The sequence below is a fragment of the Scyliorhinus torazame genome, chromosome 11 (assembly GCF_047496885.1).
Source record: "Scyliorhinus torazame isolate Kashiwa2021f chromosome 11, sScyTor2.1, whole genome shotgun sequence".
Lineage (NCBI taxonomy): Eukaryota > Metazoa > Chordata > Chondrichthyes > Carcharhiniformes > Scyliorhinidae > Scyliorhinus > Scyliorhinus torazame.
In genome coordinates, this window is record NC_092717.1 from 28,002,397 (window position 1) to 28,029,716 (window position 27,320).

At 45.3% G+C, this 27,320-nt stretch overlaps 1 protein-coding gene across 8 annotated transcripts in view; it reads left to right on the forward strand.

The window, feature by feature from the left end:
* The window catches only part of ubr5 (ubiquitin protein ligase E3 component n-recognin 5), a 184,708-nt gene extending 157,721 nt beyond the window's left edge, over positions 1-26,987 (forward strand). For 5 of the 8 annotated variants that reach the window (XM_072467077.1, XM_072467078.1, XM_072467079.1 and 2 more), the window contains 17 exons: positions 2,441-2,613; positions 2,819-2,932; positions 3,347-3,567; positions 4,967-5,087; positions 5,199-5,318; positions 6,188-6,431; positions 7,296-7,404; positions 9,744-9,888; positions 10,039-10,169; positions 10,263-10,323; positions 11,988-12,166; positions 12,289-12,373; positions 12,497-12,652; positions 14,973-15,086; positions 24,452-24,596; positions 25,646-25,731; positions 25,899-26,987. In XM_072467077.1, the coding sequence (XP_072323178.1) occupies positions 2,441-2,613; positions 2,819-2,932; positions 3,347-3,567; positions 4,967-5,087; positions 5,199-5,318; positions 6,188-6,431; positions 7,296-7,404; positions 9,744-9,888; positions 10,039-10,169; positions 10,263-10,323; positions 11,988-12,166; positions 12,289-12,373; positions 12,497-12,652; positions 14,973-15,086; positions 24,452-24,596; positions 25,646-25,731; positions 25,899-26,111 (2,417 nt within the window). In that variant the 3' untranslated portion in view covers positions 26,112-26,987. The remainder of the gene's footprint in view (positions 1-2,440; positions 2,614-2,818; positions 2,933-3,346; positions 3,568-4,966; positions 5,088-5,198; positions 5,319-6,187; positions 6,432-7,295; positions 7,405-9,743; positions 9,889-10,038; positions 10,170-10,262; positions 10,324-11,987; positions 12,167-12,288; positions 12,374-12,496; positions 12,653-14,972; positions 15,087-24,451; positions 24,597-25,645; positions 25,732-25,898) is intronic. The other 3 variants (XM_072467080.1, XM_072467083.1, XM_072467084.1) reach the window with 1 other exon arrangement.
* Positions 26,988-27,320: the final 333 nt, after the last annotated feature.

Below are 27,320 nucleotides of genomic sequence, written 5' to 3' on the forward strand. Positions count from 1 at the left end.
CCCCCACAACCCAAAAGATGTGCAGGATAGATGAATTGGCCATGCTAAATTGCCCCTTAATTGGAAAAAATAATTGGGTACTCTAAATTTATTTTTAAAAAGAAAACATTTTATAAAAAAAATGCTGTGACTATGAGAGCAGGTCAAAGAGGTTGGGAATTCAACGGTAAGTAACTCTCCTCCCGTCTACACAAATTCTGACATTCACCTACAAGGCGCAAGTCATGATTGTGGTGGAATAATCTCCACTTGCCTGGATGAAAGTAGTTCCAACTCGAGAAGCTTGACACCACCCATGACAAAGCAGCCTGCTTGTTTGGCACCCCGTACCAAAACCTTTTACTCCCTCAACCACTGACGCACAGTCGCAGCAGTGTACACCGTCTGTAGGATGCATTGCTGGAACTCGCCAAGGCCCCCTACACTGCACCTTCGAAGCCCATAACCACTACCATCTAGAGGAACATGGGCAGCAAACGCATGAGAGATCCACCAACTGGAAGTTTCCCTCCACGTCGCTCACCACCCTGACTTGGAAAAATATCACTGTTCCATCGCTGTTGTTGGGTCAAAATTCCTGAAACTCCCTCCCTGATAGCACTGTGGGTGTACCTACACATCGATTGCAGCAGTTCAAGAAGGCAGCTCCCTACTGCTGCCTTGGGGGCAATTTGGGATGGGCAATAAATGCTGGTCAAACCAGCAACGCCCACATCCTATGAATGAATATGCAAAAACTGTGCCTCAAGAACACCTGAAAACATTCAACCTAATCTCGGGTGAACTTTTTCTCCCCCCCCCCCCCCCCCCAGGTGTGTAGGTTAGTCTCCAGAACAGGAATTTAAATGCTTGTTTATGCCAATAATGACTCTTAATACCGGTTTTGGGGTTTTAAGAAAAGTTGATACGGTGCAAAGAGAGGTCTGCAGAACTGTTGCTGACTTGTGATCTCCTCTCCCCCTCCCACTCCAACCCTGTTGTACTCTTTTCCTCCGTGATTTCATCTTCCACTCTGTCACAAAACCACTGCCAGTGAAGCAAGCGGCTTGAAATTGGTTATCTGCACTAGAATGCTACCTGTGCAGTTCCAACAGTTAGCCTGCCCACATTATTTATATGAGACCTGATGCCCGATTTGTGCGAGTCTCAATTCTCCTAGTAATAGCACGAGCTTTATGCCGGCCTAAAAATGGACTACCCCTTGCCCTATACATGAACTGTTTATGTTGCCAAAAAAATGGTGACCAGCAGCAGCACGCAGTCACCATTCCCTCTCCCCCCCCCCCCCCCCCCCCCTGGAATTCCATTGGGAGATGCATTTTTCACATCTTTCCCTATTTATCTTTACTGTTTGCATCTAGAGCCTTCAGTCATTTAGAATTTCATAGAATTTACAGTGCAGAAGGAGGCCATTCGGCCCATCGAGTCTGCACCGGCTCTTGGAAAGAGCACCCTACCCAAGGTCAACACCGCCACCCTATCCCCATAACCCAGCAACCACACCCAACACTAAGGGCAATTTTGAACACTAAGGGCAATTTATCATGGCCAATCCACCTAACCTGCACATCTTTGGACTGTGGGAGGAAACCGGAGCACCCGGAGGAAACCCACGCACACACGGGGAAGATGTGCAGACTCCGCACAGACAGTGACCCAAGCTGGAATCGAACCTGGGACCCTGGAGCTGTGAAGCAATTGTGCTATCCACAAGGCTACCGTGCTGCCTAGAACTGTAGCACCAGTTGGTTAATTTTTTTGATTCTTTATTTTTTGTCATAGATTGGTGTCTTCAAAACTGAGTTTGTTTCCTCATCCTGGATATTCTTTGATGTATTGACATGCTATTTTTAGTTCCAACTTTTACTGGCATGTTCTCGCCAATATGATGCAGTGTTTTTCAGCCGGGTTTATGAAATTGTAATCTTTAGGCATTTCTGAAAGTCAGGATGGACCTTTGAAGTGTTCAATCTACAGGGCTCTGCTTTGGGGCCCTGGTCAGTCAAGTCACCTGCCTTGCTAAGCAGTACATGGACATGCCACTGATCCTAATTCAGGAACCGACTCATTGTGTTGAATTATGTTTATGGATATTATGCGATACCTCCTGCACTGCATTCCCATTTTTCTTGCTGTGTTTTCTATGTGTTTCAATGGGGGAGAATTATATAAGTGCTGTATATTAAATGCAACAACTGTTTTCAATGCCCAGTGTCAATCAGTTGTCTCGACACGGAACGTTTTGCACAGCCAATATTGACTTCATCCGTTTTACTTGCACAATTTAACAGGCCACTTTTTGTGAGCATTATTTATAGTTCCTGTTTATTTTAATTGCTGGATGAGTACATTTCTGCCTTGCATTTCATTACTGAACTGGTTAATTTACTCATAGTAGGTATGGCATACTGTGTTCTCAAAATTGGATTTTTCCATTCAGGCTCTGGTCTCCATGACAAGGATGATGAAACACTGTCCACAGAAGCGGGCCAAAATCACCCATTCTTCCGCCGTTCTGATTCCATGACCTTCCTTGGCTGTATTCCACCAAATCCATTTGAAGTTTCTCTGGCGGAAGCAATTCCACTGGCAGACCAACCTCACCTTTTACAGGTAAATGACAGAAGCAGTGACTGGTCTATTCGTGGGCACATTTTGTGGAGGTTACTTGCTGTAATAGCGTTAATAATGCAATGGCTGCCTTTGCAAATGGTATTCCTGAGCTTTGAGAGGATGATGTGTGTTAAATTGATATATTGATTCTTTTGGCGCAAATTGTTTTAATTGGATGTTTTTTGTTTCCTTTCTCTTTCTCAAGCCCAATGCTAGAAAGGAAGATTTATTTGGTCGCCCAAGCCAAGGTTTATACTCATCCTTTTCAGGCCTTGGGAAAGGTATAACTGAAGTAACGGTGGATCGAAACTGTTTAGAGGTAAGATTTTCATGATTACTTATAATTTGCTGTCTTCAAAAATAGATCTGCATAAGTGTGTAAGAGTAATGTTTTGGACAAGGGACCTCTGGTAGGAATTTCTTAAGTACTCCTTCAACGCCATCTGTTCTACCAATTTACTGCTGCAGCACGTGACCTCTTATCTCCATGGAGTTTTTTCTCGGTAGACACCAGCAGAGTACATGTTTTTGTATTTCCAACATATTTTTCTTTTGAGCTGCAGGCTTTGCCTTCAGGGTTGCTAGAGTACAGCAGCAACTTGTATTCATGCAGCACCCAGCCCACAACAAACATAGCTCTTGTCCATGAATTAAACTTGGAGCTGAGTTAACCAAATATTTTTAAAATCTGAACATTACTCATCGGCTGGAATACTGTGCTCCTATTCTTCAGGTGCTTCCCACAAAAATGTCTTACTCATCTAACCTGAAGAATGTTATGAGTATGCAGAATCGTCAGCGAAAGGCAGCCGATGAGCAAGTATTGCCAGAAGATGAATCTGAAAATTCCCGAATAGGACCATCTGCTCAGGACCTTGCAGCACAACTAAAAAGCAGTTTACTGGCTGAGATTGGGCTTACTGAAAGCGAAGGACCACCACTTACTTCTTTTAGGTAACTGCTCTTTATAGTCCTTTGTAATTTTGTTGTTAAATACATTCTAATTGTCTTTCCAAATGGAATAAAGCGGCTCAAAGCTATGTTGAGTATTTTGCCATGTTTCCTTAATAGCTTACAGGAGTGTTCTTCAAACTTTATTCCCGGGGACCCATTTTTACCAACCCGGCTGACCTTCGCGAGCCACGCCGGCCGCCCTTCGCGAGCCACGCCGGCCGCCCTTCGCGAGCCACGCCGGCCGCCCTTCGCGAGCCACGCCGGCCGCCCTTCGCGAGCCACGCCGGCCGCCCTTCGCGAGCCACGCCGGCCGCCCTTCGCGAGCCACGCCGGCCGCCCTTCGCGAGCCACGCCGGCCGCCCTTCGCGAGCCACGCCGGCCGCCCTTCGCGAGCCACGCCGGCCGCCCTTCGCGAGCCACGCCGGCCGCCCTTCGCGAGCCACGCCGGCCGCCCTTCGCGAGCCACGCCGGCCGCCCTTCGCGAGCCACGCCGGCCGCCCTTCGCGAGCCACGCCGGCCGCCCTTCGCGAGCCACGCCGGCCGCCCTTCGCGAGCCACGCCGGCCGCCCTTCGCGAGCCACGCCGGCCGCCCTTCGCGAGCCACGCCGGCCGCCCTTCGCGAGCCACGCCGGCCGCCCTTCGCGAGCCACGCCGGCCGCCCTTCGCGAGCCACGCCGGCCGCCCTTCGCGAGCCACGCCGGCCGCCCTTCGCGAGCCACGCCGGCCGCCCTTCGCGAGCCACGCCGGCCGCCCTTCGCGAGCCACGCCGGCCGCCCTTCGCGAGCCACGCCGGCCGCCCTTCGCGAGCCACGATTTTATCTTCCCTTGTTTGCTGCTGACAAAAATGGAGGAAATGCTTTGGGTCCCTTTGGCCCTCGTACACGCTCCTCCAATGGAACCTGTTGGATGAAGGTGAAGCCTTCTGGTGTCGGAAAGTATGCAGTCTCCATCTGTCAAAAGTTCGGAAATTTGTTCCTGTAAAATTTTATCAAATAACCCCCCCCCCCCCCCGAACTTGTTTTAAAAAAAAAAAAAAATGAAGAAAAAAGATTAAATGAATAAATACCACTACAGAACTTGTAAAACAAAAAGCTGCAACCGTTTAAAAAAAAAACAGCGGCCGCACTGCGCATGCGTGCCCGATTACCGGCGCGCATGCGCAATGCGGACAATTTTTTTATTTATTCATTTATTTTTTAAAGACGTTCGCGGCCTCTTGCAGCTGGAGTTCTGAAAAGCCGGCTGCTGCGCAGGGATTTGCGCGATCGGGAGCGCCGCGGACAACAGCTCCGCGACCCTCCCGACACCCGCCTGTGGGTCGCGACCCCACTTTGAAGAACACTGGCTTACAGTTTTAGAATTGTATCATTTATTTCTCGTTCTTTTTATTAATTACCAGGCCACAGTGCAGTTTCATGGGAATGGTTGTTTCTCATGACATGTTGTTAGGACGTTGGCGCCTGTCTTTGGAACTCTTTGGGAGAGTGTTTATGGAAGACGTAGGAGCTGAACCTGGATCGGTAAGGATTATATTTAAAGTACAGCATTCCAGTCGAATAGAAAGCTGGATAATTTTGATCATTTTGTTTTCAAGCTGAATGTGGTTTTATGCAGCACTTCAAATAATGTAGAGCGGACTTTTCCTCCGACAGATTTTGACCGAACTTGGTGGGTTTGAAGTGAAAGAGTCGAAATTCCGGCGAGAAATGGAGAAACTAAGAAATGCTCAGTCTAGAGACCTAACTCTGGAGGTAACTTGAATTCATGACTGCTGGTTAAGCAACGCTCACTTGTTTTTCTGGTCTCTGAACACCCCTTTATCCCTTTCTAAATCTTGCTGGAAGACAGTGTAAGATTATTTCTTGGATACTCAAATGGTTATTTTAGTTTTGCGAATTTTCTTTTGAATAAAAGCGGCTTTTTATTGTAATAAAAGTAAACCCCTATATGACCGAGTCATTCAGACCAGAAGCGTTAGCTCCCTTCTCTCTCCACAGATGCTGTCAGACCTGCTGCGATTGTCCAGTATTTTCTATTTTTGTTTCAAATTCCTACATGAATTTGTTTCTCTTTGGGAGCTGATGATATTGGCATGGATGCTGGTAGTTCTATTTAGTCCTTCACTCCTATCACACAAATGAGCCTGGGCAATAGGTTCTTGACTGTAGGGAACATCACAGTGGAGGCTAATTTTCCCTGATCCAGTTTCCATGTGCCCATTTTTACAGCGTTGGATAACTTGATGACGGTCAACACTGAAGAAATTGGATTGTTATTTTCTTCTTTCCTGGCTTCAATATGTTCTAATCAGTTATAGTTCCCACCTCTTAACCAGTTACAGTAGTTAATTCATACAGTGCACGGGCTAAATTAGAGAACTCCATGGGTTGATATTGCCAGTTCCCTGAAAACTTAACCTGGTTTTAGCTGACATGTAGTTGAAACAATGGATGCATATTTGCTATTTAAGTGTTTTCATCAGGTAACATTTTTTCAGTGGAAGTTGCCTCTAATATTTGGATAATACTTGCTCTCTTCATCTAAGTTCATGTAAGTCTCAGCTTTTTGAACATGTTGTGAACTGGGAGGCTGTTGATATTTAATTTCTCTGGTGTTTCAGGTTGATCGGGATCGGGACCTCTTGATTCAGCAAACAATGAGACAACTGAATAATCACTTCGGCCGTCGATGCACTACAACTCCAATGACTGTGCACAGGGTGAAGGTCACTTTCAAAGATGAGCCAGGAGAGGGCAGTGGAGTGGCTCGAAGCTTTTACACCGCAATTGCACAAGCATTTCTGTCGAGTGAAAAATTGCCAAACCTGGACTGTATACAGAATGCTAGCAAGGGCTTACAAACCAGTATGTGACCTTTGAGTATTCCATAAAACAACAACAGTTTGTGTACAAATCATTCACCAATTCATTGGAAGAAAAATTAACGGTGGTGCTTAATGCTATGACATCTAAATTGATTTAAAATGCAGGTTAAATTTGGCGGGCATAATTTGTATCTGCAATAATTTGTGAAGTTGCAGTACCTGTTCTTTGCTGATGTGGCCAGAGATACACAGCTATGACTAATCCTAGAACGCTTGCCTTTTCCACATCATTTAGTCTCTAACCCCACTGATCCTTATTGCATCAAAGGGGCAAATTATCAAACAGCCGGAGCAATGAAAAGAGAGTTTAAAAGGGCAAATAGTTTGCTACGGCCTTTGAGTGAATTGTTTGTTGAAATGTGGTTTCCCTTTCTTAAAAAACAAAGCCTATGGCCAAGCTACTGATCTTACTCATGACCAAACTGTTTTTGCAAGTTGGGCACATAGCTTTTTCTGCAAACACAATATCAGATACTAGACAGAAGTACACAGTTGTTTGCCATTTTAAGCTTGGTCAAATTCCACAAATTCCTTTTGTGCATTCTATTATGTTGTGCATAATTGATTTACAAAGCCTATTCTGTTGGATCTTCCTATTTGTTAGTGGTATGTATGTACACTGAGGTGGGTTTTGATCTTCTCTGCATTCATGTTCTGTGTTAGGATTAGACCTAAAATACATTCATAATATTTGTAGATTTTCTCAGCTTTGAAATCCTGCAAAATTTAGTTTCTAAGTCATGTAAAATTAATTTAATCAATGATGCCATCTTTTTTTCAGCATTTTAATAGAACGAATAAAATTGAGCACCAAGTTGAATTTTATTTAAATATTTTTATTTAGGCTTAATGCAGCGCCTGAGAAACCGAGAGAGGGAGCGGGAAAGAGAAAGAGAAAGGGAAATGAGGAGAAGTGGTGGAATGCGAGCAGGCTCTCGTCGAGACAGAGATAGGTGAGTCTGAATAACAGCTGTTAGATGCAAATAGCTCCATATGATATGCTGCAGCACGCGCAAGGACGCATGGGTGTACTCACACGTGGGTCTCGATTTTATGGCCACGCTGCACCTGAAAAGCAGCTTGTTGCAGTGCAGTGAGGCCGATAGAAGCCGGGAGACACTGCTCCCGGAATCTGCCCGGATTGCAGCGCGTTGTGAGATTTAACACTGTCTCGTGAGATGTTGCGATGTGAATCCCACCCATTGTGGACGGGATCACGTTTAGAAAATCTGCATATTAAAGCGAGAGAGATAGTGCTGGTCTCCACAAATAGGGACCAGATGGAACGACACTCGTGGAGGTTTCCCGGGGAATCAGAGGCCCGCAGGTGCATGCCCTTTGGGCAGGGTGGCACCCTGCTGCCACCGAGTGCCAGCTTGGCACTGCCAAGGTGCCCTGCACTGGGTGGGGGTGGGTGGGAAGAGAGGGAGACTGGGGGACCCTCCCCGAGTGCATTGCGCCTGGCCTTTGGGGGCTTGAGTAATTGGGCGCCATTTATAAACGCTCCGGAGTTCCAGCGGAGCTCCTCGGTGCACAAACCCGGGCTATGTGCAGCCTCCACTAGGCGTTCCCCGCTGAGGACCCATTCTAACTGGGGTGCCGTTATTCGGCACTCAAATGTGCTCGCTATGGGACTTTGTTCTCATTTAGTGAAATCCCGCTCATGATTTACTTTTATACTGTTTCTGTTTAGTTCGGAAGTTGGGTCTTGCTTTGATTTGAGTCCTCTAATTGAAGAGAGAGGAATATTATGTAGTGGCATACAGGGTTCAACCCAAAAGGGCAGCACGGTAGCATGGTGGTTAGCACAATTGCTTCACAGCTCCAGGGTCCCAGGTTCGATTCGATTGGGTAGGGTGCTCTTTCCAAGAGCCGGTGCAGACTCGATGGGCCGAATGGCCTCCTTCTGCACTGTAAATTCTATGTAATTCTATGACTTCATTTGTCGCCTCGTCTCATTTTAAACTAATTTAAAACATGTTACAGCTTATGTAATAGTTTTCTTAATGCCCTTTAAGTTGTAGTTAATAATAGCATAACTTTGTGAAATAAATTGAATTTGGTTTTTACTAGTTCAGTGAAACCTAATTCCAGCTTATGTTTGAGACATAGTCTTTATTTCTGCAGTCTTGACAGCTAAGCCTAAAAATCATTCCTATTTTCTGCCCAATCTGTTGTCTTCTCAACACATCCATGTTCTTACATGTATCATCACCAATGCTGTCCCTATGAATATCTTAAGAATTGCTGTTTTACGATTGAAATTAGTAGTCATCAAACTTGACAAGTGATGATCTGTCATTCCAGATTCCTTTTTGAAGTATGTTTGCTGGAATGGTTAGTGCTTCTGTTAAACATTGTACTTAACTGCCTTTGTCATTTTAATAAGTTTGTCAACTTTTTTCAATCAAATCGCTTGGACTATACCACCACAACCAGGGTTTGTGAAAATCCATAGAATGGATCTCCTCTGATATTCTGAATTGTTATAAACAATTGTGATGTTTAAATTGACTCAGCACATTTCAGTACATTCACATCAAACTGGTGCTGGGGGCTGGTTTAGCTCAGTGGGCTAGACAGCTGGTTTGTGAGGCAGAACAAGTCCCGCAGCGCGGGTTCAATTCCTGTACCAGCTGAAGTTATTGATGAAGGTCCCAGCTTCGTAACCTTGCCCCTCGCCTGAGGTGTGGTAACTGTCGGGTTAAGTCACCACCAGTCAGCTCTCCCCCTCAAAGGGGAAAGCTGGGACTATGGCGACTTTACCTTACCTTGGAGTTGTGATCACAAATCCAAAACATTTAATCAGTTTTTCACATTATTCAACCAAACCTTGGTCATTGTCATCCATTTTAACTACACAATGGCTGGCATGTGCCTGAGCCAATAAAATGCTAGTACTGTAGAATCACGTTAGAAATATCAACAAAATGCTGAATAAACTTTGCACAATTTCTGCATGTGGTACAGAATAATCAGAATAGATCCTAAAAGATAAATCCAAGAATTAAATAGCTCAACTTGCGAAGTTATATAACAAATTATTCCAGCTTATAATTTAGTGTTGCTGTATGGGCTCGAAAACAAATTAGTATTCTATACGAAGAATAGAGGTGCTGATTTTGTTACTTGGGGGTATATTTCCACACTTTTTAAAAGAATTAAGAGTGGAAGGATGGTGCCGCTCTTGTTTCCAGTTTAGTTTTAGTGTTGAAGAAATAATGAAAGTATATATAGCTCATTGTTCAGCTGTATATAACACAAAATTTATTATTTGTTCTCAATTGTTTAGGGAATCAAGAAGGCAGCTTTCTATAGATACCAGACCTTTCCGGCCAGCATCAGAAGGAAATCCTAGTGATGACCCAGATCCACTGCCAGCCCACCGACAAGCACTTGGAGAGCGGCTGTACCCTCGAGTTCAAGCAATGCAGCCAGTAAGGATAATACAAAGTCAATCCATGTTGTGATAATCCTTACCTGTAGATTCCTATCAAGGCTGGGTTTAGTTTGTAAAATCTTCTAAAGTGAATAATGTAAATTTTAACTTGGATTAAAAATGATAATGTATTCATTATTTATTTCAGGCATTTGCCAGTAAAATTACAGGAATGTTACTAGAGCTATCACCTGCACAGCTCTTGCTGCTTCTAGCTAGTGAAGACTCATTGAGAGCAAGAGTTGATGAAGCCATGGAACTCATCATTGCGCATGGAAGGTAAAATACATTTGAAAGATTATGACCGTGGCTAATCCTGCATTTGTGATCTTCAAATCTGGCCCACTAAATAGTGCTTTTTTTTTTTTGCAGGGAAAATGGTGCTGATAGTATACTGGACTTGGGATTGCTCGATTCATCAGATAAATCTCAGGTAGAGAAAAATTTCATTCTGTGACTAAATCTAACCATTTGTGTTGGAGACGATGGGATAGTGTTACAGTGAAGGAAAACTTTCCAGAATGGAAAGAATGAGATAAATACTATAATATGGTTGTGTTACTAAATTTTTTCCATGACTTTCGTGTTTGTTTTCAGCAGCTTTTAATGCTCGTGATCCTACAGTTGTGGGTAACCAGCTAAATCTTTGACCACAGCAAACAGTGGTTACTGGTTTGAATTCAAGTCCTAGCTTTTTCCATTTTATTTCCCAAATCATGGAGTCATCATCACAGCACAGAGGGAAGTCATTTGATCCATCCAAGTTAATGTCAGCTTTTTTGTAGACTAGTCCAGTCGGTTCCCATTATTCACTTTATCCCTGAAGCCCTACGAGTCTTTTTCACTCCGATCATTGCCACTGGCTGTACTAAAAAAACAAAAACATTCTTCCTCACTTTTCCCTATATTCCCTTGTCTAAAAACTTACATTTGTATCCCCTAGTCTTTGTGCCATTAGCTAAAGGGAACAACTTTTCTTTGTCCACTGTTTCCAAACCTGTAATAATCTTGTATACCTGTTCCAATCTCCCCTCAATCATCTTTGCTCCAAGGAGAACCACCCTGAGCTTCTCCCATTTCTATCTCTTTCTGCTCTGAAGAGTCACATAGCCTCAAAACATTAGCTCTGCCTTTCTCACCATAAATGCTGCCAGACCTGCTGAGCTTTTCCAGAATGTTCTGTTTTTATCCCAGCTTTCCCAGCGTGTGTGCGTGGGTTTCCTCCGGGTGTTCCGGTTTCCTCCCACAGTCCAAAGATGTGCAGGTTAGGTGGATTGGCCATGCTAAATTGCCCTTAGTGTCCAAAATTGCCCTTAGTGTTGGGTGGGGTTACTGGGTTATGGGGATAGGGTGGAGGTGTGGGCTTGGGTAGGGTGCTCTTTCCAAGAGCTGGTGCAGACTCGATGGGCCGAATGGCCTCCTTCTGCACTGTAAAATCTATGAAACTTCTCCAACCTAATCTTGTAGCTAAACTCTCCTCATCCTTGGCACCATTCTGGTGAATCTCCTCTACTTCCTCTCAAGGACCTTGTCACATTCTTCCTAATGTGTGGTCATCAGAACTGGACTCCGTACCCTAGTTCTGACCTAGCCAGAGCTCCATGAAGCTTCAGCATAACTTTCCTACTTTTGTACTCCAGTTTTATTTATGAAGCTCCGGATCCCATATGTTTTGCTAACTACTCTCTAATGTCCTGCCACTTTTAAAGCTCTGTGCACATGGACACATGTCGCTCTATGCCCGTACACTCTCATAACTTAGCCTTTGATTCTATATTGCCTCTCCCTACTCCTTCTGCCAAATTATATCTGTTACTTGTCCATCCATTCTCCTGCCTATCTGGCAGGTTCGATTAGATTGGTATCATCGTCAGTGTCTGCCATTCCGAGTTCAGTGTCATCAAATTTTTAAACTTTACTCCGTACTCTAATATCAAAGCCCGAGTTATTGATCTATGCGAACACTGCTTTAAGTTCTTGTACTATTTTCTTTTGTGGTTCTGCTGCAGCAAAGGAGGAAAGAAAAGCAATAATTTAATTAGCCAGGAAGTATGTAGCCCCGGTATAACCGATGGATGATTTTTAATTAATCTGTAGCAGGACACTAGAAAACGACATGGTTCGAGTCGAAGTGTGGTTGATATGGAATTGGATGAACCAGATGACGGTGATGACAATGCACCTCTCTTCTACCAGCCTGGAAAGCGAGGATTCTACTCACCAAGGCCAGGCAAAAATACAGAAGCACGCCTCAATTGTTTCCGTAATATCGGCAGGTAAAATAAGATGCAACAATATTCTGGAGTTAGACCACTAGCAATTGTGAATGCATCGTGGCTGTGGGGATATTAGTAATTTATACTTTAGTGTCATTAATATACTCTTGCCTTGCTTTCAGGATATTGGGTCTATGTCTACTGCAAAATGAACTCTGCCCTATAACCCTAAATAGGCATGTTATTAAAGTTCTGCTAGGAAGAAAGGCAAGTACCGACTTCTATAGAATGCATACTTTATTGCCGTTTTCTATTTATTGTGTATATAATATATACAGACACAAACACACGTATTTCGCTTGATCTGAAAATCATTTCTTAACTTTCCAGGTGAATTGGCATGATTTTGCTTTCTTTGATCATGTGATGTATGAAAGTTTACGCCAACTCATCCTCGCCTCTCAGAGCCAGGATGCATATGCAGTCTTTGCAGCAATGGACTTAGCTTTTGCTATTGATCTATGTAAGGAAGAAGGTGGAGGACAGGTATGATGGTTTTTCAGTGACTTTGCAATTAGTATAGGATAAATCCAAAGAGTTAGATCACTTCACACATCAAAACACAGGGAGCGGTCATAACATTACCTCCATACAAGACTTAAGGAAAGGAATAGAGAAAAGAAGGATTTACAGTACAGAGACCATGGAGAAAATAAATACTGGTTCATATGGGTTCCAGAGTCTAGAATCAAAATCCAATGGCGTTTAGAAGAATGAGAGATATATAAGATGATTCATAGAATTTACAGTACAGAAGGAGGCCATTCAGCCCATCGAGTCTGCACCGACCCTTTTGGAAAGAGCACCCTACCTAAGCCCACCATATCCCAGTAACCCCACCCAGCCTTTTTGGACACTTAAGGGCAATTTAGCATGGCCAATCCATCTAACCTGCACATCTTTGGACTGAGGGAGGAAACCGGAGCACCCGGAGGAAACCCACGCACAGACTCCGCACAGACAGTGACCCAAGCCGGGAATTGAACCTGGGGCCCTGGAGCTGTGAAGCAATTGTGCTACCGTGCCCCACTAGTAGATGAAGAGCACGTGCTTCCCTTTGAGGTGCAATCTAGAACGAGAGGTCATAGTCTTGGGATACGGGGTAGCAGATTTAAAACGGATGAAAAGAAATTGCTTTTCGCAAAGGGCTGTAAATCTGTGGAATTCACTGAATGTGGTGGATGCTGGGACATGAGTAAATGTAAGGAGAGATACAGATTTTTTAGTAGCAATGGGTTGAGGGGTTATGGAGAACGGGCAGGAAAGAGATGAGGCCGAGATGAGATCAGCCATGATCTTATTGAATGACGGAGTGGGCTCGAGGGGCTGAATTGTCGTCTACTCCTAGTTCTTGTCTTCTAAGAGCAAATAGACTAGAAATGTTTGGGCCTTTTTATTTCAATTTGAGAAATTTCTGTAACTGGGTGTAGAACCCTTCAAAATTAAAGTTATTTTGAGGTAAATGGCAATCAATTGATTGGTGGACATGATTGTGAGGATGCAAATGTAGATGAGGGGAATTAAGGGGCAGGCTTGGGACATTCAACTTCTCAAACCTGACCCAGCCGCCATTCAGTCACATCACGGCAGATTTGTACCTCAATTCCATTTAGCCACCTTTGTTCCATAACCCTTGATGTACTTGTCTTTAAAAAAAAAAAAAAAAAATTGACTAAAAAAATTAACGGAGGTTAGAATGGAATTCTCCCAAGCTGTTAAAACAAAGTCATGGTGTTGGGGAGTTAGTTGCTTCAAAGAAACGTTTCATTTTAGATGTCAAAGAATACATGGAGTGAGCAAAAAAATATTATTAGAGACTCATGTTAACAACATGAGCAGTCTTGAGGAGCCACGTGGTTCCTTTCTGTACCATAGTATTGTGATTCTACTGGCCTGTTAAGTTCATCAACATGCAAGTGGTTCATGGCAACCAGCTGTCATCTTTCCTGAAGCATGTACCAAATTCAGTACAAGAGCTCGGTGCGGCTGATTTCTTTGCTGGAAGGCAAAAGTCTACTTTGATATAAAATCTTGTTTCTTCTCTTCATAACTTTGCTGCTACACAACAATACAGATTTTGTCAGTAAGCACGAAGGATTCAAAGCACTAGGTTTGCACAAGGCTCTATTGACTGAATCTTGTACTTGCTAAACTGTCAATTCTCTTTTTACTGCTAACTTATATTTTAATGTTTCTTTTCTAAATTAATTGTATTTCTGTTGCCGCGATGCTGGCCTCTTGACCAGAGAGTTGGTTCTGATTGACTCAACTGGCTAAATAAACATTAAATAAAATGAACAACATTGGAACAATTTGCTGAATCTGTGGCACTTGGTTGAAGTCATTCTCTTGAAGTGCTCCGAGCTTCCACTGACTCATACCGTTTGCTTCCCCCTTCCTAATTGTATGGGAGTCCACTCATTTATATGTGAAAATTGTAATGTTCCGAGGAGGAGGGCAGCAAAACCAGGCTTGTAGTCAATCAATTAAATCAAATGCACAGCAAACACCAAAGTTTTATCACAGTACATGTTACCACTGTTTTGTTTTCATTGATTTGCTTAGACTTTTTATGAAAGTGACGTGATTAACAGTTTCTTTTACTTTACAGTAAATTTCCATTGTTAAGTAAAGCTGTAGAGTTTATTTTGAACAGTGATATTCTAGTCTGCCTAAAGGAAAGGCATTAGAATCCAGTGCTTTTCTACCAAGATTAAAAAACACCATATGTTGCTATCCTGATTTTTCAGGAAATTGAGCAGTTTTCTTATTTCGAGACACATTCTGACAGCTGTTTTCCTTGCAGGTTGAACTTGTTCCCGGTGGAGCCAATATACCAGTCACTCCTTTGAATGTTTATGAGTATGTTAGGAAATATGCAGAGTATCGAATGTTGGTGGTTGCTGAGCAGCCTCTTCATGTGAGTTCCTCTATTTCTAATGCAAATGTATTGCTTTTGTCGGAAAGATCACTTATGAAGTCAATTCATTGAGACCACAGTAAATTGGTTACAGTGCTATGGAAACACTTTCTGTTTGACAGAAAATGTGTCTCTCTGATCCTTCTTAATGAGATTTGCTGAATGGTGTGAAATCCATTGGAAAGTCCCAAGATAATAAAAAGGATTTACATGTGTTATTCTCAGCTCACTGCAGTAAGAATGATTCAGATATCAGGAGTTTGGTCAATTTTTGCAGTAGCAATTGACAAAGTAATCCTTTTGTCGTAACTATAAATTAAATGTTATCCATGCCAAGTATGATTGAGTAATTAGCTGAAGCCCAAGTATGCAAAAGGAGCACTAAAAAAATTAACTGCAGCTATCCCTCCCCCTCCTCCTTCTCCTCCACCCCCCATCCCACATCTTTATATTCATCTCCCAGGAGGTTTTCTTTATATTCAAAATTATATTTAGGAAATAAATCTTGAGGAATTTCAACTGACACCTGAAAACAGTCTAGCAAGCAGCAGAGAACTGTTGTAGCATTAACCCTGGATTTATGTAGCAAAGAGCGAGTACAAGCAGGCTGGGTTAAATGTTATCTTTCTGTGCTATGTAGAGGTACAGAAACAATGGACAGGAAAAGGTTGGCAGGGCCATCAAGCCTGTGCCATAGAGTTGTGCTGCAGCTTTTGCATACTGTGTACCATCTTTGCATCCCACTCCCACAAGCCAGCTTCACAACCCTCTGGAAAAGGCAAATAAAAGTGCAAACCACCATGGACCATTTAAGATTGGGACATAACAGTTTGCCTATGGGGTGAGGAATTTCCCCAATCAAACAAGTTCTAGAAGACTACAGTGACTGAGAGAGATATCCCAGCTACAGTTTATATGCAGAGATGGCAGCCACAGTTGGGAGCTCCTGATTGGTTGCCAGGAACACATTGCATAGACTTGCACGTTGCAATGATTTAATGAAAACGGGATTTTTAATAGTATCTTCTGTTACAGTTGTCATGCTGTATATCTGTGGTCTCTTCAAGCTAATTGGCTCACCAGACTCACCAGTTCTGAATAGAAAGTGGTGGCGAGTCTGGTGAGCCAATTAGCTTGAAGAGACCACAGATATACAGCATGACATATCTGCATTATGACATTATATCTGCATTAATGTTACACCTTTTACTTCAGTGTACAATGTAGCATTGGTAATTCAGCATCGTCTTCTGTTGTGGAGTGATGCAAAATAGTCATTTAAAACCTTTGCTGTACCCTGGAGTTTGTGGATCTAACCTGCGGAATCCTTCAGTAAACTAAATTGGCTTACTGGGCACTTAACAGTGTTACAACAAAAAATGCTTGATTTATATCGCATCTTTAACATCCCACGGCTCTTCACAGGTTGTTATTAAGCAAATTTGACAGCTTGTGGTGATATTGAGGCAAATAACCAAAGGCTTGGTCAAAGAAATATGTCTTGGAAAAGAGGGGTTCAGGAAGGGATTTCCGGAGCTTTGGGTCTCAGCAGCTGTGGATATGGCCACCAATGCCAAGGCAATCGATAAACTGACTTATCAGTTGTGTTGAGATGAAAACAAATTGAACGTAATGTTTTGAAAATATATTTGCCTTTTATTGAACTTTAAGTGTAGATATGTAAACCCCTCCCCACCCACAACCTGCTAAGAACAAAGAATGGCATTGCTGTCACACGAAACCATCTCTAGGTGATGGAATTCAGGCATAGGAGACCACTTTAACTAACTCCTGGGTAGTCCCACTTGCCCATGTCCTGTACTTGACTTCAGGTGGAGCTGAATCCTGATGTAAACAACCTGAGAATACAAAGTCTGTTTTTCCCTCCTCGCTTCCTCTTACAGTAAATAACTTGCAGCGAAGTTTCTTTTTACTTTTTTTTGCTTTCACTTCCTTGTGCATGTTGAGAACCCCAGCAGAACAGCACTATTGCTCAACAGTCCCTTGACTCTTCTGACATTTGTTTGATAATTGGGGATCATGGCAGTGTTTTTTTTTTTTAATAGAAAATTAAATTGTGCTCCCACATCCAGCTCTTTCAGGTCTCCAGTTTTGGGGTCCCTGTGCTTTTTGGGCATCAATGGCAAGACTTCATGTTCTTCTGGAGACACCATTGTTTACCCCGATCCCATCCATTCATTTCATTCTCATAACATTCCAAAAGATCCTGTATTTAGCAGAACAGCAAGCTACATTCCCTTTCACATTCCCAGGATGTTCCAGAGGGATTCACATCGACAAATACTTTTGAAATGCAATCATAATTGTTATGATAGCAAACCTGTCAGTTAATTTATATACAGCAATGCCCCACAAGCTGAATGACATGATGCCAACTTTCTGTCTTGGTGATGTTGGCCTGGAGAACTCATACTACCATTGAGTGCTTATGCCCAACTGACCAGACAGATACATGTTCAGCTTAACCCCTCAAGCAAGACATTGCAATACTTCCTCAGTACAATGCCAAAATCTATTCCAGGTTAAGTGCTTGAGTCCAAGGGTGGGGGTTTGAACTATCAAATGTTAGATTTGGAGGAGAATGTGCTACCACTCGATCTATCCTGACACTCCAATTCCATGGTGAGACTTCTACTTTCAAAGCAACATCACAAAAGGCAGTACCACTGATAAAATGTGGTTTCAATTACATTGCACAACTCTTCTTTGTTTCCATGCTTCCTGCTGTCCTCTCCTGAAAGTGTTTGCTCTGCTTTGATATGGTTTCATGTGAATGAGGCACCCTTCAGCCCCGTATTGTTAATTAGCCTTAAAGTGAGTGTCAGCAGTCTACAAACCTTTGTGACTTTCACAATCGAGGCCATTCTCATCTCATTCTACTTCCACATGTGTACTTGGCGTTACTGGATGGCAGTCAGGAATTTGAAAGACAGACTGCCAGCACGCCGCTAATATTGCCACAGCAGTGATTGACTGTGTGGATTATGACTTGAGTTTAAGAATCCTCTCCAATTTATGCGGCTGAATTAAACTCTGAGCCAAAAGCAGCTGCTTGTTTCCAGACAGGAATTTTAAAGGAAAACCTATAAATATAGAAAAGCGAATAGGGAAGTACAGCTATTTCTACTGAGCTATAAAGGTGAGGTGGGGATTAGCTTCCTGCATTTTGGGATTCAAAGACTAATAAAAACCAGTAGAACGTTTAAAAAAAAACATAATGGTGATGGTTGGTGAAAAACTTCAGAAACTTTTACAAAACCACCCACTGACCAGTGCTGCAACTCCCTTGCAACAGGTTACATGCAGGATTTGACCTGTTTGCCAGCATTACAGACTCTCTTGGTGTATTTTTTAACAAATATATATTTATTAAAGTTTTTTAACAAAACAATTTTTTCCCCTTACAAACAATAAACCCCCCCCCTGTAACAAAATAACACAAAGTCGCCCTGAGCAAGACATATACATGGTAAGATGATATATTTACATAGCTTTATACACTGGCTCTCGCCCATTCGTGCCAGTTTCCCCCACCCTCCATGTTATCCCCCGCTCATCCGTCCCCTCTAGCAATCTCTCGTTCCCCCCCTCCCCCGCCCCAGGGTTGCTGCTGCTGCTGACCGACCTTCCTCTAACGCTCCGCGAGCTAGTCTAGGAACGGTTGCCACCGCCTGTAGAACCCCTGCGCAGACCCCCTTAAGGCAAACTTAATCCTCTCCAACTTTATGAACCCAACCATGTCGTTTGTCCAGGCCTCCACGCTAGGGGGCTTCGCCTCCTTCCACATTAGCAAGATCCTTCGCCGGGCTACCAGGGACGCAAAGGCCAGAATGCTGGCCTCTTTCACCTCCTGCACTCCCGGCTCGTCCACTACTCCAAATATTGCTAGCCCCCAGCTTGGCTTGACCCGGACTTTCACCACCTGAGATATTGCTCCCGCCACTCCTCTCCAGAACCCCTCCAGTGCCGGGCATGACCAAAACATATGGACAAGGTTCGCCGGGCTCCCTGAACATCTTCCGCATCTGTCCTCTACCCCAAAGAACCTACCCAACCTCTCCCCCGTCAGGTGCGCTCTGTGAACCACCTTCAATTGTATCAGGCTGAGCCTGGCACATGAGGAGGAGGAATTAACCCTACCCAGGGCGTCAGCCCACAAACCTTCCTCGATCTCCTCTCCCAGCTACTCCTCCCATTTACCCTTCAACTCTTCTGCTAGCGCTTCCCCCTCTTCTTTCATCTCTTGGTGTATTGCCAAAACCTTGCCCTCCCCGACCCATACACCCGAGATCACCCTGTCTTGAATTTCTTGTACCGGGAGCAGCGGGAATTCCCTGACCTGTCGCCTCACAAAAGCCCTCACCATATATCTGAATGCATTTCCCGGGGGTAGCTCAAACTTCTCCTCCAGTGCCCCTAGGCTCGCAAATATCCCGTCGATGAACAGGTCCCCCATTCTTCTAATCCCCGCCCGGTGCCAGCCCTGGAACCCATCTTCCCCGGGACAAACCGGTGGTTACCCCTGATTGGGGACCACACCGAAGCTCCCACTGCACCCCTATGCCATCTCCACTGGCCCCAGATCCTTAACGTTGCCGCCACCACCGGGCCCGTGGTGTACTTTGATGGCGAGGTCGGCAGCGGTGCCGTCACCAGCGCTCCCAAGCTCGTTCCTTTGCAGGACGCCATCTCCATCCTCTTCCATGCCGCCCCCTCTCCCTCCATAACCCACTTACGGATCATCGCCACGTTTGCTGCCCAGTAGTAGCTCCCTAGGTTTGGCAGCGCCAGCCCTCCTCGGTCCCTACTGCATTCCAGGAACCCTCTCCTTACCCTCGGGGTCTTGTTCGCCCACACAAACCCCATAATACTCCTACCTACTCTCTTGAAAAAGCCCATGGTAATCACGATGGGGAGGCACTGGAACACAAACAAAAACCTCGGAAGGACCACCATTTTTACCGACTGCACTCTACCCGCCAACGAGAGCGGCAACATGTCCCATCTTTTGAAGTCCACCTCCATTTGGTCCACCAACCTCGTCAGATTCAGTTTGTGTAGGGCCCCCCAGCTCATGGCTATCTGGATCCCTAGATACCGAAAACTCCCCTCTGCCCTCCTCAGCGGTAGGTCCCCTATCCCTCTTGCTTGGTCCCCTGCCTGTAGTACAAAAAGCTCGCTCTTCCCTACATTGAGCTTATAGCCCGAGAACTCCCTCAAAGTCTGCATGACCTCCACCATCCTCTCCATTGGGTCCGCCACGTACAGCAGCAGGTCGTCCGCGTATAGCGACACCCGATGCTCTTCTCCCCCGCAGACCACCCTCCTCCATTTATTAGACTCTCTCAGTGATATGGCCAAGGGTTTGAGCGCCAATGCAAACAACAGGGGGGACAGAGGGCACCCCTGCCTCGTTCCTCGGTACAGCCGAAAGTACTCCGACCTCCGCCGGTTCGTCACCACACTTGCCACCGGGGCGCTGTAAAGGAGCTTAACCCAGCTAATAAACCCTCCCCCGAACCCAAAACTACACAACACCTCCCAGAGGTGTTCACACTCTACTCGGTCAAAGGCCTTTTCCGCGTCCATGGCTGCCACTATCTCCACCTCTCCCTCCTCCGATGGCATCATTATCACGTTTAAGAGCCGCCTCACATTCGTATTTAATTGCCTGCCCTTTACAAATCCCGTCTGGTCCTCATGTATCACCCCCGGGACACAGTCCTCAATCCTCGTGGCCAGCACTTTTGCTAATAGCTTAGCGTCCACATTAAGGAGCGAAATCGGCCTGTACGATCCACATTGCAGTGGGTCCCTGTCTCGCTTCAGAATCAAGGAAATTGTCGCCTCCGACATTGTCGGGGGCAGGGTCCCCTCCTCTCTTGCCTCGTTAAAGGTCCTCACTCGTAGCGGGGCCAACAGGTCCGCATACTTTCTATAGAACTCCACCGGGGACCCGTCCGGCCCCGGGGCCTTCCCCGCCTGCATGCTCCCCAAACCCTTACTCCGCTCCTCCAACCCAATTGGTGCCCCCAAACCAGCCACCTCCTGCTCCTCCACCCTGGGGAACCGCAGTTGGTCCAGGAATCTTCTCATCCCCTCTTCTTCCCCCCCCCCCCCCCCCCCTGGGGGGCTGGGATCTGTACAGCTCTTCATAGAAGGCCTTGAATACCTTGTTTATTTCCGTTGCACTCTGGGCCATGGCTCCCCCACCATCTTTGACTCCCCCTATTTCCCTCGCTGCTGCCCTCTTACGGAGCTGGTGTGCCAGCATCCGACTGGCCGTTTCCCCGTACTCGTAGGTCGCCCCCTGCGCCTTCCTCCACTGTGCCTCCGCCTTCCCCGTGGTCAACAGGTCAAACTTCGTCTGGAGCCGTCGCCTTTCCCCAAGTAATCTTTCCTCCGGGGCCTCTGCGTATCTCCTGTCCACTCGCAAAATCTCCCCCACTAACCTATCCCTTTCCCTGCCCTCTGTCTTCTCCCTATGAGCCCTGATGGAGATTAGCTCTCCCCTGATCAACGCCTCCCATACCACCCCCACTCGCACCTCCCCGTTGTCGTTGGCCTCCAAGTACCTTTCAATACACCCCCTTACCTTCCCACACACCACCTCATCTGCCAGCAGTCCCACATCCTACCGCCACAGCGGGCGTTGGTCCCTCTCCTCTCCCAGCCCCACTTCCACCCAGTGCGGGGCATGGTCTGAAACGGCAATGGCTGAATACTCCGCCCCCTCCACCCTCTGGATGAGCGCCCTGCCCAGCACTAAGAAGTCTATCTGGGAGTAGGCCTTGTGCACGTGGGAGAAGAAAGAAAATTCCCTGGCCTGCGGTCTTGCAAATCTCCATGGGTTCACTCTCCCCATCTGGTCCATAAACCCCCTGAGCACCCTGGCCGTGGCCGGCTTCTTTCCCGTCCTTGATCTGGAGCGGTCTAGTGCTGGATCCAGCACTGTATTAAAGTCCCCTCCCATCATCAGTCCTCCCACCTCCAGGTCCAGGATGCACCCCAACATGCGCTTCATGAATCCAGCATCATCCCAGTTCGGGGCGTATACATTTACCAACACCACCCACGTCCCTTGCAACCTGCCACTCACCATCACGTATCTCCCTCCATTGTCTGCTATGATAGTCTTGGCCTCAAATGACACATGTTTTCCCACCAGAATTGCCACCCCTCCCTATTTTTCGCGTCCAGTCCCGAGTGAAATACCCCCCGCCCCGCCGACTAGCCATCTCCTTTTCTGGGCCAGTCCAGTGTCCGCGTCTCCCTCACCCTCCAGGCCCCCAACCGGGGGACCTCCGTCCCGGCCACCTCTTCTGTGTCCCATTCCCTTTCGGCCAGTGCAGCAGCAACCCTGTTCTCTCTCCCCCCCCCCCTTCCCTATCTCTCTCTCTCTCTCTCTCTCTTTCCCCCCCCCCCCCCCCCGCTAGATCCCTGTCTAGCTTTTTTGCTCTCTCTCCCCCCCCCCCCCCCATATCACTCCCGTAAGTCAGCTGACGCCTGCTGACCCCGGCTTCCCCCGCCATCCCTTTGACCCCCCCCCCGTGTGGGAATCTCCCCATCAGTAGACGTTCCTATGTTCCCCCTCCCACCTTTCTTCCCGCGTGCGGGAGAAAAACCCCGCGCTTTCCAGAGCCTGCCCCGGCACCCCTGACGCAGCTTCTTTTGCGGCCTTGTCTCTCGTCCCCAGCCCATATAACATTCCCTGCGCGTGCTTGCCCCCCTATATACAACCGCCATCATACTTCAACCCTCAAATACCCCCCACCCTCACAAACCCTCAATTAGAATCCAACTTTTCAGTTAGTATAAAGGTCCACGCCTCTTCGGGCGTTTCGAAGTAGTGGTGTTGGCCATTATGTGTAACCCACAGTCGCGCTGGCTGCAACATTCCAAATTTCACTCCTTTTCGATGCAGCACTGCTTTGGCCCAGTTGAAACCCGCTCTCTGCTTTGCAACCTCCGTGCTCCAGTCCGGGTTTATTCGGATCTCTGCATTGTCCCACTTGCTGCTCCGCTCCTTCTTGGCCCATTTCAGGACCCTCTCTCTGTGAACCGGTGAAATCTCACCACCATCGCCCTTGGCGGCTCGTTTGCCTTGGGCTTCCTCGCCAGCACCCGGTGCGCCCTTTCCAGCTCCAGCAACCCTGGGGGGACCTCCGCGCCCATCAGCGCCCCGATCATTGTGCCCGCATATGCCGCGGTGTCGGCCCCCTCCACTCCTTCTGGGAGACCCAGGATCCTCAGATTGTTTCTCCTCGACCTGTTCTCCAGGTCTTCGAGTCTTCCCGCCCACGTCTTATGTAGCGCCTCGTGCCGCTCCACTCTCACCGCCAGGCCCAAGAGCTCGTCCTCATTCTCACTCACTTTCTCCTGGATCTTCACCTCGTGGGCTTTCTAGGTTGCCCCAAGCCCATCACCTGAGGAAGGAGCAGCGCTCCGAAAGCTAGTGACATCGAAACAAACCTGTTGGACTTTAACCTGGTGTTGTAAGACTTCGTACTGTGCTCACCCCAGTCCAACGCCGGCATCTCCACATCATGGCTACCATCAATTATTGCCAGCATAGGCGCCACCATCTCCTTGCGCAGCTCCTCGAAGCAGTGCTTGATGAATTCTTGCATCTCTCTCTTTGTCCCTGGCTGCTGCCATTTTGTTTGTTTTCCCCCTCTTCTCTCGCTGCTCCAGTGCCGTTTGTTTGGCTGTTTCGCTGCGGGTCCGGTCCATACAGGTTAGTGGGGGACCTCTCTCCTCTCTTCCCCACGGGTTGGCTATGTGAAAAGTTCCGTTGGGGCTCTTTTATCGAGCCAGAAAGTCCGTCTTCGCGGGAGCTGCCGAATCGTGCGGCTTAGCTCCGCATAGCCGCAACCGGAAGTCCCTTGGTGTTCATTGGTGTAACACAAAAATAACCAAAACATATGACCATGGGAATTGGACAAGATTTGCATGCTTGCAATATGTCTAATATACCGGGAGACCCCTCATGGCATTGCACACAGGGATTCAAGATTTACTTTCAGGTAAAATGGAGTCAGAGCATGGCGAATAATTGTACCACAGTGATTCAGGTTATATTTCTAGAATTGAAATGTAAGTTACCTATGTGAACTTCTCCCAATATCATTATAATACCCTCACCAGTAGCCGAGGCTGACGCATCCAACTGAGTAAGTATTGCATTTTTTTGAATGAGATGTTAAGCTCAGGCCCTGTCCCAACCTCCCCAAGATCATCTGTTTCTGGTTTAAATTCTAAACTCCTTTTAAAATGCTGCTATTTGATCACCATTACTTAATACATATTGCTGTCTGTAATATTCATGTTTTGTCGAATTACAGGCTATGCGGAAAGGACTGCTGGATGTACTTCCTAAAAATTCACTAGAAGATCTAACAGCAGAAGATTTTAGGCTCTTGGTCAATGGATGCGGAGAAGTGAATGTTCAAATGTTGATTAGTTACACGTCTTTCAATGATGAATCTGGTATGGGACAACTGTCTACTTGGGTTTAAGTATGGGAAACGTATATAATAATCTCTTGGTGTCACAAGTAAGCTTACACTAACACTGCAATGAAGTTACTGTGAAAACCCTCTAGTCGCCACACTCTTGGCTGGCGCCTGTTCGTGTTACACTGAGAACGAATTCAGAATGTCCAATTCACCTAACAGGCACGTCTTTCGATGAATGTGTAATCATTACGGAACCAAAAATGCAATATGGGAGATGGTGGCATAGTGGTGATGTCACTGAACCCGTAATCCAGAGGCCAGGCTAATGCTCTGGAGGCGAGGGTTCAAATCCTACTAAGACAGCTAGCGGAATTTGAATTCAATTAATACAATTTTAGAATTGGTGACTGAAACGATCATCAGTTACTGGAGAAAACCCATCTGGTTCACTATTGGCCTGTTGGGGAAGGAAACCTGGCATCCTTGCATGCTCTGGCCTAGATGTTACTCCAGATCTACAGAAATGTTGCTCTTAAATGCCCTCTGAGGTGGCCAAGCATACCACTTTAATTCAAGGACAATTTGGGATGGATAACAAATGCTAGCATTACCATCCCATGAAAAAAGTAAATTAATTTAAAAAACCAAGGATACTTTGAATTTACTCAGTTCTGTTTCTTCATATATATCTGAAATTCTATAGATATTTTAGGTGCTGGGAAGGGTTACTGCATGAGGAGTGACTGGAATTTTTTTCTTCCTGATGGGAAGGCATCGAACACCCTTGAAAGTGAGCTTACTTGTAGACACAAGTCTGTGTAACTGCCTTCCTCAATTGGATGCTTCAGTTTGTGTCAATATTGTCGCCCCTTCACTTTTAGATACTGTTTTTTGCCTTCAGTAATTGATACTGCCCCCTGCCTCCACAGAGGAGGCAGAATATCGCATCCTTTCTCACTTATGTCTTGAGTTGAGTCTGTTTAGTAGAGGCAATCTAAGCAATTCAGACACGGGTTTAAGATTTCAGGGTAGTCCCTTGCACACAAATGTAACATTTTAACACTTGCTTTGTTGCAATAGGGGAAAACGCTGAGAAATTGTTACAATTCAAGCGGTGGTTCTGGTCTATTGTGGAGAAGATGAGCATGACAGAAAGACAAGATCTGGTATGACTCTTGAGTGTTTTTGTTTTAATTGGGTGTAGAAAGTTTGGTGATATAGGTTGTAACCAGGAAAAAGTGCACTTAATGGTTGTAAAACAAGTTGCTGAGGAATGAATTGTTTTGACCTAAATTGGCTGATGGATGTGAATTGTTTTCTTTCTATATTTTAGGTTTACTTCTGGACATCAAGCCCTTCGTTGCCTGCCAGTGAGGAAGGTTTCCAGCCAATGCCATCAATCACCATTAGGCCACCCGATGATCAGCACCTTCCAACTGCAAACACTTGTATTTCGCGTCTATACGTCCCACTTTATTCCTCCAAACAGATTCTCAAACAAAAACTGTTACTAGCCATTAAGACAAAGAACTTTGGTTTTGTGTAGAGTATATTAAAATGTGTGTATTGTGTGTAATAATATAACTAGGTCCAGGTTTTGTAGATTAATTTTTTCATTTGTCTATAAAATTTATGGAAGTTAATGCTGTCACACACCTGGAGGTTCAGTGGTGGTAAACATTCCTGTATTTGGCTTGTAGCTGAAAGTCCAAACCACAGGCTGTAGTGGCTTTGACCGTAACCACCTAGGCTTTGGCTAGTCAGTAACCTGTTAGCCTAACCCCAGCCAAAGATGACAGCAGATCATGTATTGTTACACTGTGATTATGGTCATTTGGCCTAGGAGAACTGAAAATGTTTCTGAAATTTCACTGCTGCCTTTGTCAAAAGTTTCATCAAAGGTTCTTGTAAAGAGGGAAGTAGGGAAATTCCGAATAAAACAAGAGAATGCTTTACATTTTGTGTGTGACTATTAAACCTGATGGGAAAAGCCCTTTTGTTTGCCTCATCCATTCATCATTGGGTAAATTTTAAATGAAATGTTATGATTTCTTAATTTTAATCGAGGTGAAATATATTCTCTTCATCCTTCTGCCAATCCATTGTTCAAGTGATATAAAACTGGTACACCGATCTCCTCCGTTAATTTATAAGGAAATTTAGTTTGGTATTGACAGTATATTTCAGTCACAAAATGTAAAACTGAGCCTTGCTATTGCACAGGTTGTACAGTATGCTTCTGTTTATCCAAACTACTTATGAAAATCATTGGTTTGGGTAATCACGTTAAGTTTAAGAAATATGGTTTATTAAATTGAGGTTCCAAATATCAAAGTGTACTGTACCAAAGAGTTGGCAAACCAGTGCACATGTGGAAAAGTGCATTTTTGTATTAAAATAAAAGAAATTTGAGTTCATTGTACTTGCTGCCGTCCATATACTCCTATTGCTTCCTTCATTAGTATATTTAGCATTACAAAACTTATTCCCCTACTTTTGTGACATTCGACAGATTATTAGTGTTGCAGTGTTTAATGCACTTCATGATGTGTGCAAGCGAGGCAAAATGGAAGTAATCAAACCTTTTCTGTAATCTACATAATATGAACACAAACTGTGTAGTCTAAATAGTACAAGGCTCCTTTGTAATACGAAACAAATGGCACCACATTGATCCTACTTGATAGAACATCGCTAAGTATATTGGTCTTGTCCTGACAACAGCTTTTTTCCCCCTGTCTCTGATCTTGTTCTT